The sequence below is a fragment of the Aedes aegypti genome, chromosome 2 (assembly GCF_002204515.2).
Source record: "Aedes aegypti strain LVP_AGWG chromosome 2, AaegL5.0 Primary Assembly, whole genome shotgun sequence".
Taxonomy (NCBI): domain Eukaryota; kingdom Metazoa; phylum Arthropoda; class Insecta; order Diptera; family Culicidae; genus Aedes; species Aedes aegypti.
Window position 1 is genome coordinate 428,881,767 of NC_035108.1, and position 15,213 is coordinate 428,896,979.

The 15,213-nt window shown below is 38.4% G+C and overlaps 2 protein-coding genes across 2 annotated transcripts; one reads left to right on the plus strand and one right to left on the minus strand.

The window, feature by feature from the left end:
* Window positions 1-292: 292 nt before the first annotated feature.
* Window positions 293-1,018, plus strand: LOC110677062 (adult cuticle protein 1-like). Its single transcript, XM_021847658.1, has 2 exons — window positions 293-379; window positions 444-1,018. The coding sequence occupies exons 1-2, from the start codon at window positions 374-376 to the stop codon at window positions 816-818; spliced, it is 381 nt and encodes a 126-aa protein (XP_021703350.1). The 5' UTR covers window positions 293-373; the 3' UTR covers window positions 819-1,018.
* Window positions 1,019-14,145: 13,127 nt separating this feature from the next.
* LOC110677063 (adult cuticle protein 1-like) lies at window positions 14,146-14,914 on the minus strand. Its single transcript, XM_021847659.1, has 2 exons — window positions 14,789-14,914; window positions 14,146-14,724 (listed from the first exon to the last, which is right to left on the minus strand). The coding sequence occupies exons 1-2, from the start codon at window positions 14,792-14,794 to the stop codon at window positions 14,350-14,352; spliced, it is 381 nt and encodes a 126-aa protein (XP_021703351.1). The 5' UTR covers window positions 14,795-14,914; the 3' UTR covers window positions 14,146-14,349.
* Between the last annotated feature and the right edge of the window lie 299 nt (window positions 14,915-15,213).

Here is a 15,213-nt window from a genome sequence, read left to right on the forward strand (position 1 = left end):
GGCTGCTTCGTCGGTTTTCTGTGGTCGTGTTCTTGGAGACTGCAGTGAAGGTCTAGTGCACCACACCACACCACCAACCATTGGAAAAACAGTATCTAAATGGGCAATTACGATTATTAACGGTCAACACTTTCGCGTTTGAATTTGGTGTGGAGATGAAGAGGGCGGGGGTGGTTTGTCCAACTGCAGCTGCCCGTTGCACTAGAACCAACCAACCATGGGGAGATCGGAATATTCTATGTGAGAGGCTCGGGAAGAGATCGATTGGATGTTTGGGGTGTATAAAAGCTACTGCCGGGTTCTGAGTTGGTGCATACCGAACTCAAGTGTTCTAACAATCAAACCAACAAACCACAAAACTTCTTCTATCACAATGAAGGTGCGTTGCCAGTGTTATCATTCATTTGAAGTGATTAAGTGATTTTTTGAATCTCTATTTGCAGTTCATCGTCGCTGCCGTCGTCCTTGCCTTGGCTGTTGCCTCGGAAGCTAGCTGGCCAGCTGCTGGATATCCATGGGGAGGACCTTGGGGAGCCACCGTTGTCCAGGCTAATGCTCCAGCTTGGCCTGCTGCCCACTGGGCCGGTGCTTGGCCACATGCTGCTGCTTACGGTGCTTGGCCAGGTGCTCACTGGGCTGGAGCTTGGCCAGCTGCCCATTGGGGTGCCCCAGCTGCCTCGGTTGCCCACCATGCCGGAGTTGTCCCCGGAGCTACTTCCGTTACTGCCACCCGTGGTGCCGTCCATGTTGCTCCTCTGCCAGGACATGCCATCTCCCAGAAGCAGCTGAACCTTGCCCCAGCTCCAGGAACCCTGTAAATAGGATACCAAAAACGGAAATGAATCTCAGCAGCAGATTATTATTGCTCATTGACTCAAGACGACAAACAACTGCCATGATTGCCTAAAACAAACATTTGCGAAACCGAAGTTCTGTGTTGTACGTGTGATTTTATTGTGTAAATAAGTAGAGCAATTATTTACCGTGTCTGTAAATAAATGTGAACTCTCCAATAATGGAAGTGGTACTTTATCAAAAATAATATCACATATCACTTGCCCATTATCGCAACGTTGACGTGAGTGGCATTAAAAACTTCAACATTCTTACGAAATGATTCGTTGCAAATATAGTAGTTTCTCGATCATATCATGAATCCACAATATTTTAGTGACTATACTAAAGCGTGATATAATGAAACAGAATTTTCTTGCCGTATAGTTTTAAAATGTATGAAAGTCATACAATTATTGTGGCGTGATAAAATATCGAAAAGAAAACCGTGCTTAAATCGATGGTGGCAAAATTGAGCGCGGTAGAATAGAGCAGTGATAAAATTGAGGATCCACTGTACTATGTTAAATATTAAATAGGAGTTTGATTTAAATCTCATCTGTAGGTCAGAGGTAATTGTGCAGGCTGATTTATTGTCATCATTATAGCATTTTACTGTTTTATATTATGGTAAGAAAAAGTTTTTCAGTTTTAGTAAATGATGTGTAAGAATTACTGCCATTTCTTTGATATTTTGACCATGATCTCCTATAGTGCACTAGGAGGCTTAAGGTGAAGGAAAAACTAGGCCACAAATTGAATTATTTAAACTTAAAATCTAGAGAACCAAAAAGTTCTCTGCGTTGAAAATTCGATCTATTTTAAACCACCATATTAGGTATTCAGTGTGAACGAATATCTGTTTCTCCGAATTAGTGATCTTGGTGAGGTTTAGCTTCGGTTTTCATCACCTTAATTTTTTGATAATGTTATGAGACGATAGATATAATTTGCATTTGAACAAATTTCCATATTATACAACGACCATAACAATGGGAATGAATAAAATGTAGTAAAGTTGAGTTTACTACATTCTCGGTAATAAATGCTACATGCGGAGCACGAGTGGAACGCGTTTGTGCCAGAAATCCGTGGATGTCTGTGGGAAATCCGGTTTCAAGTAATACTGCACTTGAAGTGAAAATTGTGACTTCCAAGATTCCGATAGGCATTCAAGATTTATTATAATAATTCTGGGAATATTTGAGCCATTATGGGATTCTTGTACAAACATAAAAAAACGGTATTTCATTCGGTTATTGATCTTTTGACATAATTTTGTAATCTTTGAAAAAGTATTTCACAGAAAGAAAAATCCATGTAAATTTCAGCGTGAAATCATGCACATAAAGGGAATGCTAGATTTGTCTCAAATTTACATGACACATCGAGTAAAATGACATCAACGTCATGTAAATTTTCGCGAATTGTCACGTAATCGGTTAGAGTCCATGATAGATTACACGATATATAGCGGAAACTTACATGATGTTATAGTAATTTTACACGATGTGACGTGTAAATTTGTGACAAATCTGGCATTCCCTTCATGTGCATGATTTTACGGTGAAATTTACATGGACTTTCCTTTCTGTGTTCTGTATGATTTTCGGATTTGACATCAGAATCTCAGTACTGGAATCTAAAAAATCTAGTAATTTCCTAATTTAATAAATCTCAAGATCCCTCCATAGGATACAGATATTAAGCTTAATTTAAAACATCTCTGGAAAACGTTGTCAAATCATCATAAAATTCACATGTACATAAGGGAAATGCCAGATTTATCGCAAATTTACACTACAAATCGTATAAAAGAGATCGTAGTAACCCGCGCGTAGATACGGACGTCAATATTTTTCGCTCTCGTTTTTTTTTCTGTCTATTCTGATACAGTGGGATTCCGTTTTTGGCAACAAAGTTGAAATTTTCAGTTGCCAAAAACGGAACCGTGCCAAAATCGGAGCCCATATTTTAAATTTTATTTTTCAACTATTGGTTTTGAAAACATCATTAGAATGTTAATATATCATCTTTATGGAATCATAAGGCATCGAGACTTCGAAAAGGTTCACTTTGAAGCATTTTTCTACTATGCTATGCAGGGTTCTACTATGCTATGAATCTATAGCCTCGTAACGTTAATTCTGGCAAACGTTTTTCTGGTGGCGTGTTTACGCCTCAACGTCTTCAACTATTTTTTAGAAGCTTTATGTACACTTTTTGTATAAGTGGGCCATGTAAAATCAATAATTGCATAAGTGACCTTTATTTAAGAACTGAACATTTTTCATAAAATTATGTAAGAATACGAAAAAAATGTTTTTTTTTTGTTTTCTTACAAAGACTTATTAACGAAACTAAAGTGCTGGGTATTGCAAAAAGACATGAGCTTTTTCTAATTTAATGAACATTTAAAATTAGTTTATCTTTTGGACTTGAGCGAAAAATTTAATAAAATTCGGTATGTTTAGAATTGCTCCTTTAATTTTTGTTTCTGATAAAGTAAAGCATCTAATAATGAATAATTGACAGCAATCAAAAGGGCATACATAAACATGAGATGATCCATAAATGCGACTTGTAATTTTGTAGAATTAAATTTTTTACTCGAAATAATTTTTAATTGAGCTTGATATATGTTTTACATCTACCTTATGAAATAAACGGAAATTTACAGGATCCTGTTATGAAACCTCATGAACCAGATGAGAATCAGGTACTTATAGGGAATCTACAGAAAAACGCTGGTCTCTGAAGCATCTTGCCAGGCATCCGTAGGATCTCGTCTAGAATTCTCAAAATCTTGCTAATGATTTTGCTAGGAGTTAACATCTTGGGAGTTTGGGGGACGGACCTGGTGTAGTGGTTAGAATACACGCCTCTCACGCCGAGGACCTGGGATCGAATCCCATTCCCGAGATAGTTGCTTATGACTCAAAAAGTGACGACTTCCTTCGGAAGGGAAGTAAAGCCGTTGGTCCCGAGATGAACTAGCCCAGGGCTAAAAATCTCTTTAATAATGATAGAAAAAAAAAAAAAAAAAAACATCTTGGGATTTTGCTGCGATATTGCTTTTTTTTTTAAACACATTTATTCACTGTTTACGTTCACATACACATTACAAAGCGCACCGCCTATTCTCAACACTAGTTAAGATTTAAAATATGTTCCAGCTCTTGCACATTCAGAGGGATTGAGCCTTCTAAAATATAAACTACGTATTTAACGAATAATTTTAGAACTGCAATTCTGCTGTTTCTGCTTACATCCCTAAATTCTGGTGTTTTCATTATTGAATATTCTATTCTTGTGTTCAAATGCAATCTCAATTTTGAGCACAGATAGCTCCACAATCTAGCAACTTTGGGACAATTTGCCAATTTATGTTCTTGGCTCTCTACTGTTAATCTACATGTAGCGCAATTAGGACTGGTGGTTTGACCAATTTTATACAGTAGTTGTGCATGAGGAAGTTTTTGATTAACAAATAAGTACATCGTAGTTTTTTCTATTGCTGACATATGTTTACTATGAATATTTTTGAACACTGAGGGCCATCTAGCTGCTGGGTTTTCTGAAATAATCTTAGGGATTGGTAACTCTTGTGTAAGATGTCTCTCAATCGCGCTGCTGCAGATATTTTCCATCACTTGCTGTGGAAGATCTTGGACCACTCTCCACACCACTTTTATGCACGGATACATAGCTGGGAACACAGGGTTATTTCCGTTTGTTGCTTCAGTAATCAATCTATTTCCGAACGGTATCACTTCTCTTACTTGCAACGTTCGATTCGCCAGAAGAGCCTTGCACTTGTACATAGGTAGATGTAGATTCAACCCTCCTTTTGAAACGGGTTGGATTAGTTGATTCATCGCTACTCTCGGTTTTCGCCCCCAAATAAAGGTCCCGATGTGCTTCGTTACTTTCGCCACATCCTGATTCCTTATACTGAGCACTGAAGCCACAAACCATAACTTGGACGTTACATACACATTCAGCAGCCTTATCTTCTGGTGTAACACTATGAGTCGCGGCTTGAACATCCACATTAACTGCGTCATTTTACGTATAGTTTCCTTCCAGTTGAACTCAATCATAACTTTGTGATCGTTGAAAAAAGTGATCCCCAGAATTTTAACACTATCACTCACAGACGGCCAGTTCACAACTGACTGAGGTCGTGATAAATCTCCAATGTTAAGTGCAATCGTTTTCGAGAGACTCAATACTGCTCCCGAGTACTGTCCAAATTCGTGGAAAGTTCGTTTGATCTGTTCAAGTTTTGAATCATCCACTATCACTACCGTAATATCGTCGGCGTAGGCCACCACTAACTCAAGCGGATCATTACAGATCATGTGTAATTTTTCGAGCAACGGATGTAAGTATATCACAAACAGATACATGCTTATAGGGTCTCCTTGTCTCACTGAACGACCAATTTGGAACTCAGGAGAGAGATGACCATTTACTAGAACACGTGAGCGGGAGTTCTGCATGATCTTTCGGAGAAGCTCTATTAGTCTTTCGTGGAAACCCATATCTCTCATTACACGAAACAAGAAACAATGTTCGACTCTGTCGAACGCATGGTCGAGATCCAGTGATACAACTCTTGCTCTCTTCTTTTTATGACGTATCTCTGCAATACGATCCTTAATCGCATGTAGAGCTTCAAAAATGTTTTTCTTAGCGTTAGAACACTTTTGCGAATGTGTTAGTAGGTTGTTTTTATCGATTACACTTGCAACTCGACTTTTGAGAATACGGCTGACTAATTTATAATCATAGTTCAGCATCGTGAGTGGACGATATCCTTTAATGCTGTTTTCACCACCTTTCTTTTTACACAGCACGACGACACCTTCAACAAACTTCTGTGGAATGTTTCCTTGCATTGCTTCATTCACAATCAGGTTTAATTGACGGTGAATAACGTTGAACGCAGCTACGAAGAACTCTTTGGGCAATCCGTCCACTCCAGGAGACTTTTTAGAAGCACTGGATTTTATTGCTCTAAAAATCTCCTCAGTTGTCACCTCGTCCATGATTCTTAGGTTTTCTTGAGAATTCTCAGGAATTTTGGTTGTTGTAGTTGCATCTTGATATTCTTGCGTTTCACTTGCAGAATACAAATCCCGAAAGTACTGATATACATGTTCTTCAACTGCAGCTGACCCATTAATTTGTCGCTGTTGATCTACGATGGATGTTATGTGCGAACTTGATTTTTTCTTGATTCTGTCTCCCAACTGGTAGGACGACATACTTTCTTCTTCAAGGCACTGATCATTAATACGCACAAATTTCTTCGAAAACTCTCGCTGCAGAAGTAGCATTTTGCCTTTCAACCGGTTCACTTCACTCATTTTGTTCGGATGTTGATATAATTCTTCGTAAGCGGTTTTCAAACGTGCGTATAAGAATTCATTTTTGGCATGAAATTCTCTGAAGGAGTCATTGGTTTTCTTCTTGAAAAACCCCTTGATTCTTGGTTTTGCATAATCTATCCACCACTCAATCCAACTGTTATAGTTTCTTCTTTGACGACACCAGTAATTCCACTTGTTTTCAAACACTTCGACGTTTTCTTCAGTCAACACATGCGCACGCATAGCCCAATAACCATTCCCAGCAGCTCTACCCAGGTCTGGTAAGCACAGTCTTATTCTATACACTTTGTGATCTGAAAAGCAGTTTACATGGAAAGAAGCACTCCTCAATTGCTCGACTAGATTTGCAGACACATAAATTCTGTCTAATCGTGACTTACAGTTCGATCTTATGAAACTGAATTCGATCTCTCGACTCAAACAATCCCATGTATCTCGCATGTTCATGTTCTGAATTAGCGTACGCAACGCTGCACTCTTATTGTTTACTCCTGTTGCATCCTTATTTGCAGTTACACAATTAAAGTCACCTCCAAACACAACATACTCCGATGCACTTTGTAAGTAATACGGAACAAACTGGTTGAACATATCTTCTCTGCTATGATAATTTTGTACACCACTTGGTGCATAAACATTGCAGATAGTAACAGAGTTATTGATTTTCACACTTATTATTCTGCTATCAAGGCTTCGTTGCACATTAGATACAGGTATGTGCATCTTTAGTGCTATAGCTGTTCCTCGCCGCGTTTCGTTTACGTTGCTGTACACTTGGAAGCCAGGGAAGCTTAAGCGACTGTTCTCCACTTCTTGTAATAAAACTATGTCTAAATCCAATAGTCGTATCATTGATCGTAGCGAATTTACCTTATTTTCATTGGATATGGCATTAATATTAATGCTAGCAATATTGTAGCTTTTGAATGTGTTGAGAACACTCATCTTAGTGTGTGGTTCTGGCTTTCTTGGAACGGTGTCTACTTCTTTTCACGACGAATCCATCATCATGACACGACGCATCCGATGAGAACTCAAACTCTTTGTGAGCTCTCATCTCCAATTCGCTCTCTGAAACTTCCATCGCACCATCGCAAATTCCTGCCGGGACTTTGAAGTGCTTCTCCGACGACTGGTGCACACTGGTTTTGGAAACCTTGGTTGTGTCTGTAGCGAGTATAGGTACTCTTTTCTGGGAGTAGACGTTCAGTATTTGTGGCTGAGAAAGAGTTTCGGCATTCTCAGTGTTGCCTGAGACAGTTGACGAGTCAACTTCGGTGTCATGGTCTGCCTCAACAAGATCCACGTTCATTGGAATTATTATCTCAGTTCTGAGCTCCTCGGACTGAGAAAAGAGTTGACCACCTACAGCCTCCTCAACATCAGCATCTCCCTCAGCAGCATCAGCAGCAGCCTCAACACCAGCAGCAGCAGCAGCAGTAGAGAACGAAGTAGACGCTCCCGCAACTTCACCCTCGATATTCGAATTTACGGATAGCTTGGAATTTTCTTTGGCGGTATTTGTAGCTTCCTGGTCTTTCCTCATAGCACCCAGCTTCACAAACTCAGGCATGAGAGCTTCGGCAGATCTGAATCCAGTGTTGTTCTGTGCTGGCATCAGGATTGGAGAACTTCCAGCAATGTCAGCATACGATGATCGCTCTTCGCGAGCCCGTGTCAACCTTGCAGTAAGGTCAGTCTTCTGTGTAATAAGTTTTTTGTTTTGTACACAGGTCATACCTGGATGCACAAGATTTGCACAATGCTTACACGTGGCAGGCTGCCCTGAATAGGAGATTAGTGTTTGTTCTCCCTGAACTACCACGTACGACTTAATGTGTTTACGAAGAACCATTTTAGCCACACGTACACCGGTAGAGACTCCCTTGTAGATAAAGTTGTCTCCCCACATGAGCTCTTTGACCGCAATAACGTCGCCATAGTGTTTCAAGAATTCACATATTTGCTCGGATGTGACATTTTCTGAAAGATCGTGGATCTTTACTTCAATTCCCCCATCATCCATGATCAATTTCACTTTGTACTTCGTACTGTTGATCTCTACATCGTGTTTCGCATTGTGTTTAATCACAGTTTCTTGTGCAGATTTGAGATCTCTGCATTTCACTTGAGCACAGTTGAGAGCGTGGTTTACTTGTAGTCGTACTACAGCGTCCAAGCTGAGACCCAATGTATTGTGCACAAAATTGTGCGTTTCTTCATACGACATTCGTTTGGGCAGATTAGAAAAATCCACCCGGAAAGTGTTTTCCCGCGATTTTGGCGAAGACATCGTTAATTGTGCATTGAAAATGCCTTTGATTTTGTGTCGTCAGCCTGACGAAAAGAATACGGTTCAGAGTACTAACTTTATTTGACCACGTGAAAATGCTTGAGATTATAACGCGCACGTCCGATCATCTCAGCGTTTCAACGCGAACTGAATGCTCAAGTCTCCGATGAAAATTTTCAAATGTTTATTATTGTTAGGCTGCCACTAGCACACCAAAAATTCCTCTGGAAATCTTTTTAAAATCCCCAAGTTTTCGCCAGAAATACTCAAGATACCAAGAGAAATTCATATTATCCCGCCTTAAATTTACAGGACGCCCTACAAATCTTAAGAGTTTATTCGAAATCACCAGATTTTGGACAAAATCCCCCATAACCAATTATACATTCATAAGATCCCTCAAGAAGCCCTCAGTGTCCACTTGGAATCTGCAGACGTCCTCATGAATCCGTTAAAATTTCTGAAAAGTCCCCTAAGAATCAATAATCCCCTAAGGATTCTAGAGTTAGGAAACTCATAGACTCAGCTCGTTAGGAATAAATAGTTGGCACAGAACGATCAATATACACACCAATACCACAGACAAAAAGTTAAAACACTCTCAGTCGTATTTATCGCACGCTTCAATGATATTATTGAGAATAAATTGAAGTTTGGACTGTATTCGCAATTATCATGGAGCCGGTGGAATTCTCAAAAAATAATTTACATTTTTACAATATGATTTTTTTATGGATTACATGTTGACACTTCTTCAATTCTCCAGCATAACGCAATTTATTTAATGTAATTTCTTAAAAGTTATGATACACGACATTTTTCTGTTTTTGTTTCTATTACTGCGGTGTGTTTTTACAAGCGCAATGTATGTAAATCTATATAAATAAAAATGGAATTATGTTTGTATGTCACGAAATGGCTTGAGAACGGGTGATTGGACTTACATGATTCTTTCACTGTTGAATTCGTTCTGAGCTCCGACGTGTTTGTGCGAAGAAAAAAAATAAGAAAGTCTTCGGAATAGTGGGGAAAACGGGAGAAATCTAATCTGACATTTTCTACATGGGGCTTGCATGGCGTTTTTCAACAGCCTACTTGATGGCAAGACGAAGTTTGCCGGGACCACTAGTCCATAATAAAAAAAGACAGTGAACCAAAAAGGTGAGACGAGATTTATGATTGTAACTCTGTGTGAATCATAGGTTTTTGGTTAATCTTATGTCGGTGCTTGTGCAAGCTGTTCCAAATCTGAAGAATAGTGTTTTTTATTATATCACCTACTGGCAGACTCAAGTGGGCTGGTCACTCAATATAAATGCGTAAGAAAAGAGATGGGTTTCTAGTTGAGATACTAGTGGAGATTATTGTCCTCATGAAACGTTGCAAAAGCATGACCAATGACCATCCTGAAGTAAATAAGCGCGTACGCGAGTCCTTAGTAGTGGGTGAGATTTGGGAATATCTACGAAAATGGAGCTCTGGAATGTAATTGGTGTGGATTTGACATGCTATCCAATTGACTGTTGCTTTAGACACGACAATATTTACAAAAAATTACAAATTTTTATGGTATAGAAAAATGTTGCCAAAAACGGATCCATTTTGTTGCCAAAATCGGGGGGTGCCAAAAATGGAGCATGCCAAAAACGGAGCATGCCAAAAACGGAATCCCACTGTAATTGATTTAATGAATTTACGTCAATTGTGATTCGGAGTGCGATTTGATCCTGATAACTCACGGATGGATAATTCATTTGGTGAGCCCGTTACATGCTTTCATCTTATATGTGTAATTATTATAAAACAATTCATGATGAAGACAACGATGTATTTAAACCACTAAATATGAATGGTTCGTCACTATAAGTGTCGACTCAAACTCATATTCGTGTTTAACATAACATACCTTTCCTCTTACCTATTTATTGTCATTATAGAAACAACTTTGAATAGTTCGACACTGAAAGTGCCGACTTACAATAGATTCACGTTGTATTTAGGGTCTTTTGTGTGACTTTTTGAACTGAGGCTGCATGAATCGCATCACATGCCAAGGTAAATCCGGATTGTGTAGCTTTCAAACCGTCCTCTCTAAATTCCTTCCTGTGACAACCATGGAGATGCAGAGATGATCTCGGTTTTTAGTAACAATGGATGTCACACTCATTATCCTTCCTTTCCCTGATGACCGTAAGGACGTGGCCAGCGCCGTTATTGACTTTATAATGTTTGGAGTTCTCGAAAGGGTACATTGGAGATGGAAAGCTACACGAAAGAGGTGCACTTTGCGAAAAAGGACCACGTGATTATTGAGCTGGAATCGAATTCAGGTTAACTTCTGCGTCCATGAGTCCTCTCATGGCGTAGGGGTAAAGCGCCCTAACTAGAGATCAGGGAGCCGTGAGTTCGATTCTCACTGAGAAGAAGAGTAACTTTTTCGCAAAACTTCACATCAATTTGTCCATTTAATCCAATTGCAAAGTATATATAATGTTTAGCTTTTCGGTAGTTGTCAAACTTCCACTCGGCTGGTTAGCCGTTAACCACGATTCATAATTAAAAACAAGAATCCTTATGAAATTGTTAAATAATTCTAAAAGTAAAATAAGAAAAACTCTCAAAAGTTCCATGTAGGATTTTTCGGAGGTATCTTTCGGCGAAGTTTTGATACGTTGCGGATTGTCATTATTCAGTTGAAAAAAAATGAGAAGAAAAACAAATGAAAAGAATCCTTGGAAGAATTTATGGAATTATTCAGTACAGAATCTAAGAAGTATTATCAAAGCATTTAAAACAAATGTCTAGAATGCTTGTTCAAGGTATCTTGCAAAAAAGGATGAAATCTTCGATGAAATTTTGATTATATAAATAAACAATTCCGGTTATAATTCCTGGACGAGTGGATGTTGAAAGTCTCTTAAGTTGAAAATGAATCGAACCCAAACCTCAAATTGTTAAGAGAACAAACCTGAAGAACCAGATAACCGAATGTGCTGAAAATTTGATCAATTGGTCACATCCAGCTAGTGACTCTTTAAAATTTTAGTTGTGGCTTCGATTCATCTTCAATTTAAGTACTTGTAAAAAATAACCTGGATGTGCCATTAAGGGAATTCCAAGACTAATATGTGAAAGAATGATATTATAATTTAAGGTAAAACATTTCGGAATCCAAAGATGGCCATCACAATGGCCGAGTTGTGACCCAACTTGCGTTTTCAATGGCTCTAAACTAGAGCAGCACAGTTTGTTTCAACCCAAGAATAAAATTTTCTCTTGAAACTAATCAGAGTTGCCATTTGTTGAAAATATGACTTATAGTTGCATTGAAAAGCAACGCAAAAAGCGCAAGAGGCCGAGTCTGTTTGCAACATATATAAGTTATATTGGAATTGCTTACTTGTTGCAAAATACTAAAAAGAAAAAAATATGAAAACAAAAATATAAATGAGAATTGAACTTCTCGACCTCAAGATCACCAATACTCTCCTCTACTTACTACTCCATCAACTCTTCGAAGAAATGCTTCACCAATGCACTATTGACACTTCAGCAGCGTGGTGGCTCTGACGGTGGCAAACCACGCGACGACTGGAAGGTTAAAGCTACCACCTTGCCTATTAATCAAACTGTTTAGCCTATAACTTTACTACACCCTTTGGAAGACAAGGTTATTACTGATGGAATCAGGCTACGCCTGAAATAACCTAAAGTTTTCGCAAAAACTTTCACACAACACATGAGAGCAAACTTCTAGCTGACATACGCGTAGTTTCTTCCATTTTTCGCGCAACTGGGCTGAATCTTCTTAAGTTATAGGCATAATTAAATGCAAGTTACAGATGGCTCTGTCACAGTGAGAATGTTATGCCAAGAAGAAATAGCCAAATAGTGCGGAAGCCGTGAATTATCCTATGTATCAAAGAAATCCCTACTTCTATAACTGAAACAAATTGTAAATAATTCCTAGTGTTGTTTAAGAAAATGAATATGTTAAAATTGTTGTGTTTTTTTTTTTTGGGAAAAACATGTTCATGACTTTTCTTTGAGGAATAAGTTTAAGATACCCTGGAAGAGCTTTAGAAAAATATCTGGAAGAATTGCTTCTGACATTTGGATGGAATTCGAAATATTTACTGACATAAAAATCGGGTATATTCCGTGAGTAACAATCACGATAAACATTTGTAGGGAATCTTTAGAAGGGTTCTTTGAGAGATCCTAAATATATCATCTAGTCCGGTGTGTCTGAACACCGTCCATTTGTACATTTGACACGTGCTCGTCATGTACATTTAAACATCAAAACCTTACAACAGGAAAAAAGATAGACCCATCGAAGGCACTTGATATTTAAGATGAATAGGGCAAGTGTACCATTAGTGGCACACCTAAGGGAAAACTGGTAAAACATGGTGATAAAACAATGAAATATATGTTTTTCAATGTATCATTCGATATATCTCTATCACTCAAATGTATAAAAATCACGATTCATTTTAAATTTCCCTGCAAAAAGCCTTGCACCAATAATAAGAACACTGTTCCTTTAGTGGAGGTTTGTTTTAAGAATGGTTCCTTTAGTGGTGCAAACCATTGATTTTTATGAGACCCTCCACTATTAGTACTGATGCACCACTAAAGGTGCAAAGGAGCAAAAAAATCAAGCAAAATAATTGTTTTAAATAGTTTAACGATTAAAATTCATGAATATTATTTGATTACTTGCATCATTTTTGCATCGTGCATCATATAATAATATCACATAATCATTTATTAGTACGAAACATGCCAAAACACACTACCTCCACTATTGGAGCGTTTGCCTTATATTGATTGTATGAATATTTCTGTTTCTCTTTTCTTCACAAACATATGAAGTTAGAAATTGATCGATGTGTTTCTGACAAGTCATATTTTAATTAAAATAAAGCAATTTTTTCAAACCCTTCAAAAACAAGATTTGTACAAAACACGATTTTTGAAATAAATAATCAATTTAAAATTTAATCAAAATTTGATCACAGTTTTTGGTAAAATATCGATCTGTTAGAAATTAATTTTACTTCAATTACCACCAAATTTCAAAACAAGAAATAATTACCCTTTTGAAAGGATGAGATTGGACCATTTTTTATACGTTTCAGATTCAAAGGAAAATAAAGTAATTTCATTTTTTTAATCTCATAATGAATTCCCCAAAGAAATCCAGTTGTTATCATCTAAAACAACACGAGAAGAGCTTTTTGAATACAAAACTAATAATTTCTTGCGAAATATCTACAGAACAACTTGAAAAAAGGCATAGATGGATACCATAAGAGATTCTAGTGGAAGGCTTAAAACACTTTTGAAATAAAAAAAAACTCACAATCGTAAACTAAGTTTAAAAAGTAGGCTAAGTTTACAAAAGTTTGGAATATTATATTGACTTTGAAATTTTGGTCAATTACGCTTAAGCTTATGCTTATAACGACAAAGATACTATTGCAATGTTACTGAAGGTGTTAATGTTCTGTAAAATCAATAATATATCGACTAATCTTGGACTTTAGTGATTGAATTATAAAACATTAGATAGATTGTGATATTAGTTTGATCGATTCAACCTCCTCAGCCATTTCATTATTAGAGAGTTCACATTTATTTACAGACACGGTAAATAATTGCTCTAAATATTTACACAATAAAATCACACGTTTAACACAGAACTTCGGTTTCGCAAATGTTTGTTTTAGGCAATCATGGCAGTTGTTTGTCTTCTTGAGTCAATGAGCAATAATAATCTGCTGCTGAGATTCATTTCCGTTTTTGGTATCCTATTTACAGGGTTCCTGGAGCTGGGGCAAGGTTCAGCTGCTTCTGGGAGATGGCATGTCCTGGCAGAGGTGCAACATGGACGGCACCACGGGTGGCAGTAACGGAAGTGGCTCCGGGAACAACTCCGGCATGGTGGGCAACCGAGGCAGCTGGGGCACCCCAATGGGCGGCTGGCCAAGCTCCAGCCCAGTGAGCACCTGGCCAAGCACCATAAGCAGCAGCATGTGGCCAAGCACCGGCCCAGTGGGCAGCAGGCCAAGCTGGAGCATTAGCCTGGACAACGGTGGCTCCCCAAGGTCCTCCCCATGGATATCCAGCAGCTGGCCAGATAGCTTCCGAGGCAACAGCCAAGACAAGGACGACGGCGGCGACGATGAACTGCAAATAGAGATTCAAAAAATCACTTAATCACTTCAAATGAATGATAACACTGGCAACGCACCTTCATTGTGATAGAAGAGGTTTTGTGGTTGGTTGGTTTGGTTGTTAGAACACTTGAGTTCGGTATGCATCAGCTCAGAACCCGGCAGTAGCTTTTATACACCCCAAACATCCAATCGATCTCTTCCAGAACCTCTCACGTCCAATATTGCGATTTCCTTAAGTTAAGTTCAATCTAGTGCAACTTCCACCCCCTCCAACACCCTCAAATCCTAACGCAAAAGTATTGACCAATAATAATAGTAATTGCCCATTTAGATACTGTTTGCCATTGGCCGGAGTTGTTCTAAACCGCCGCTGCATTCTTCAAGAACACCACACACAAAACCAACCAACCAATGAATACCATCTAGACTAGATACGATCCCACCTGTTAACGCCTTTCGCTGTGTGGGTTGCAAACTGACGGGAATCCTAGCTGCAAGC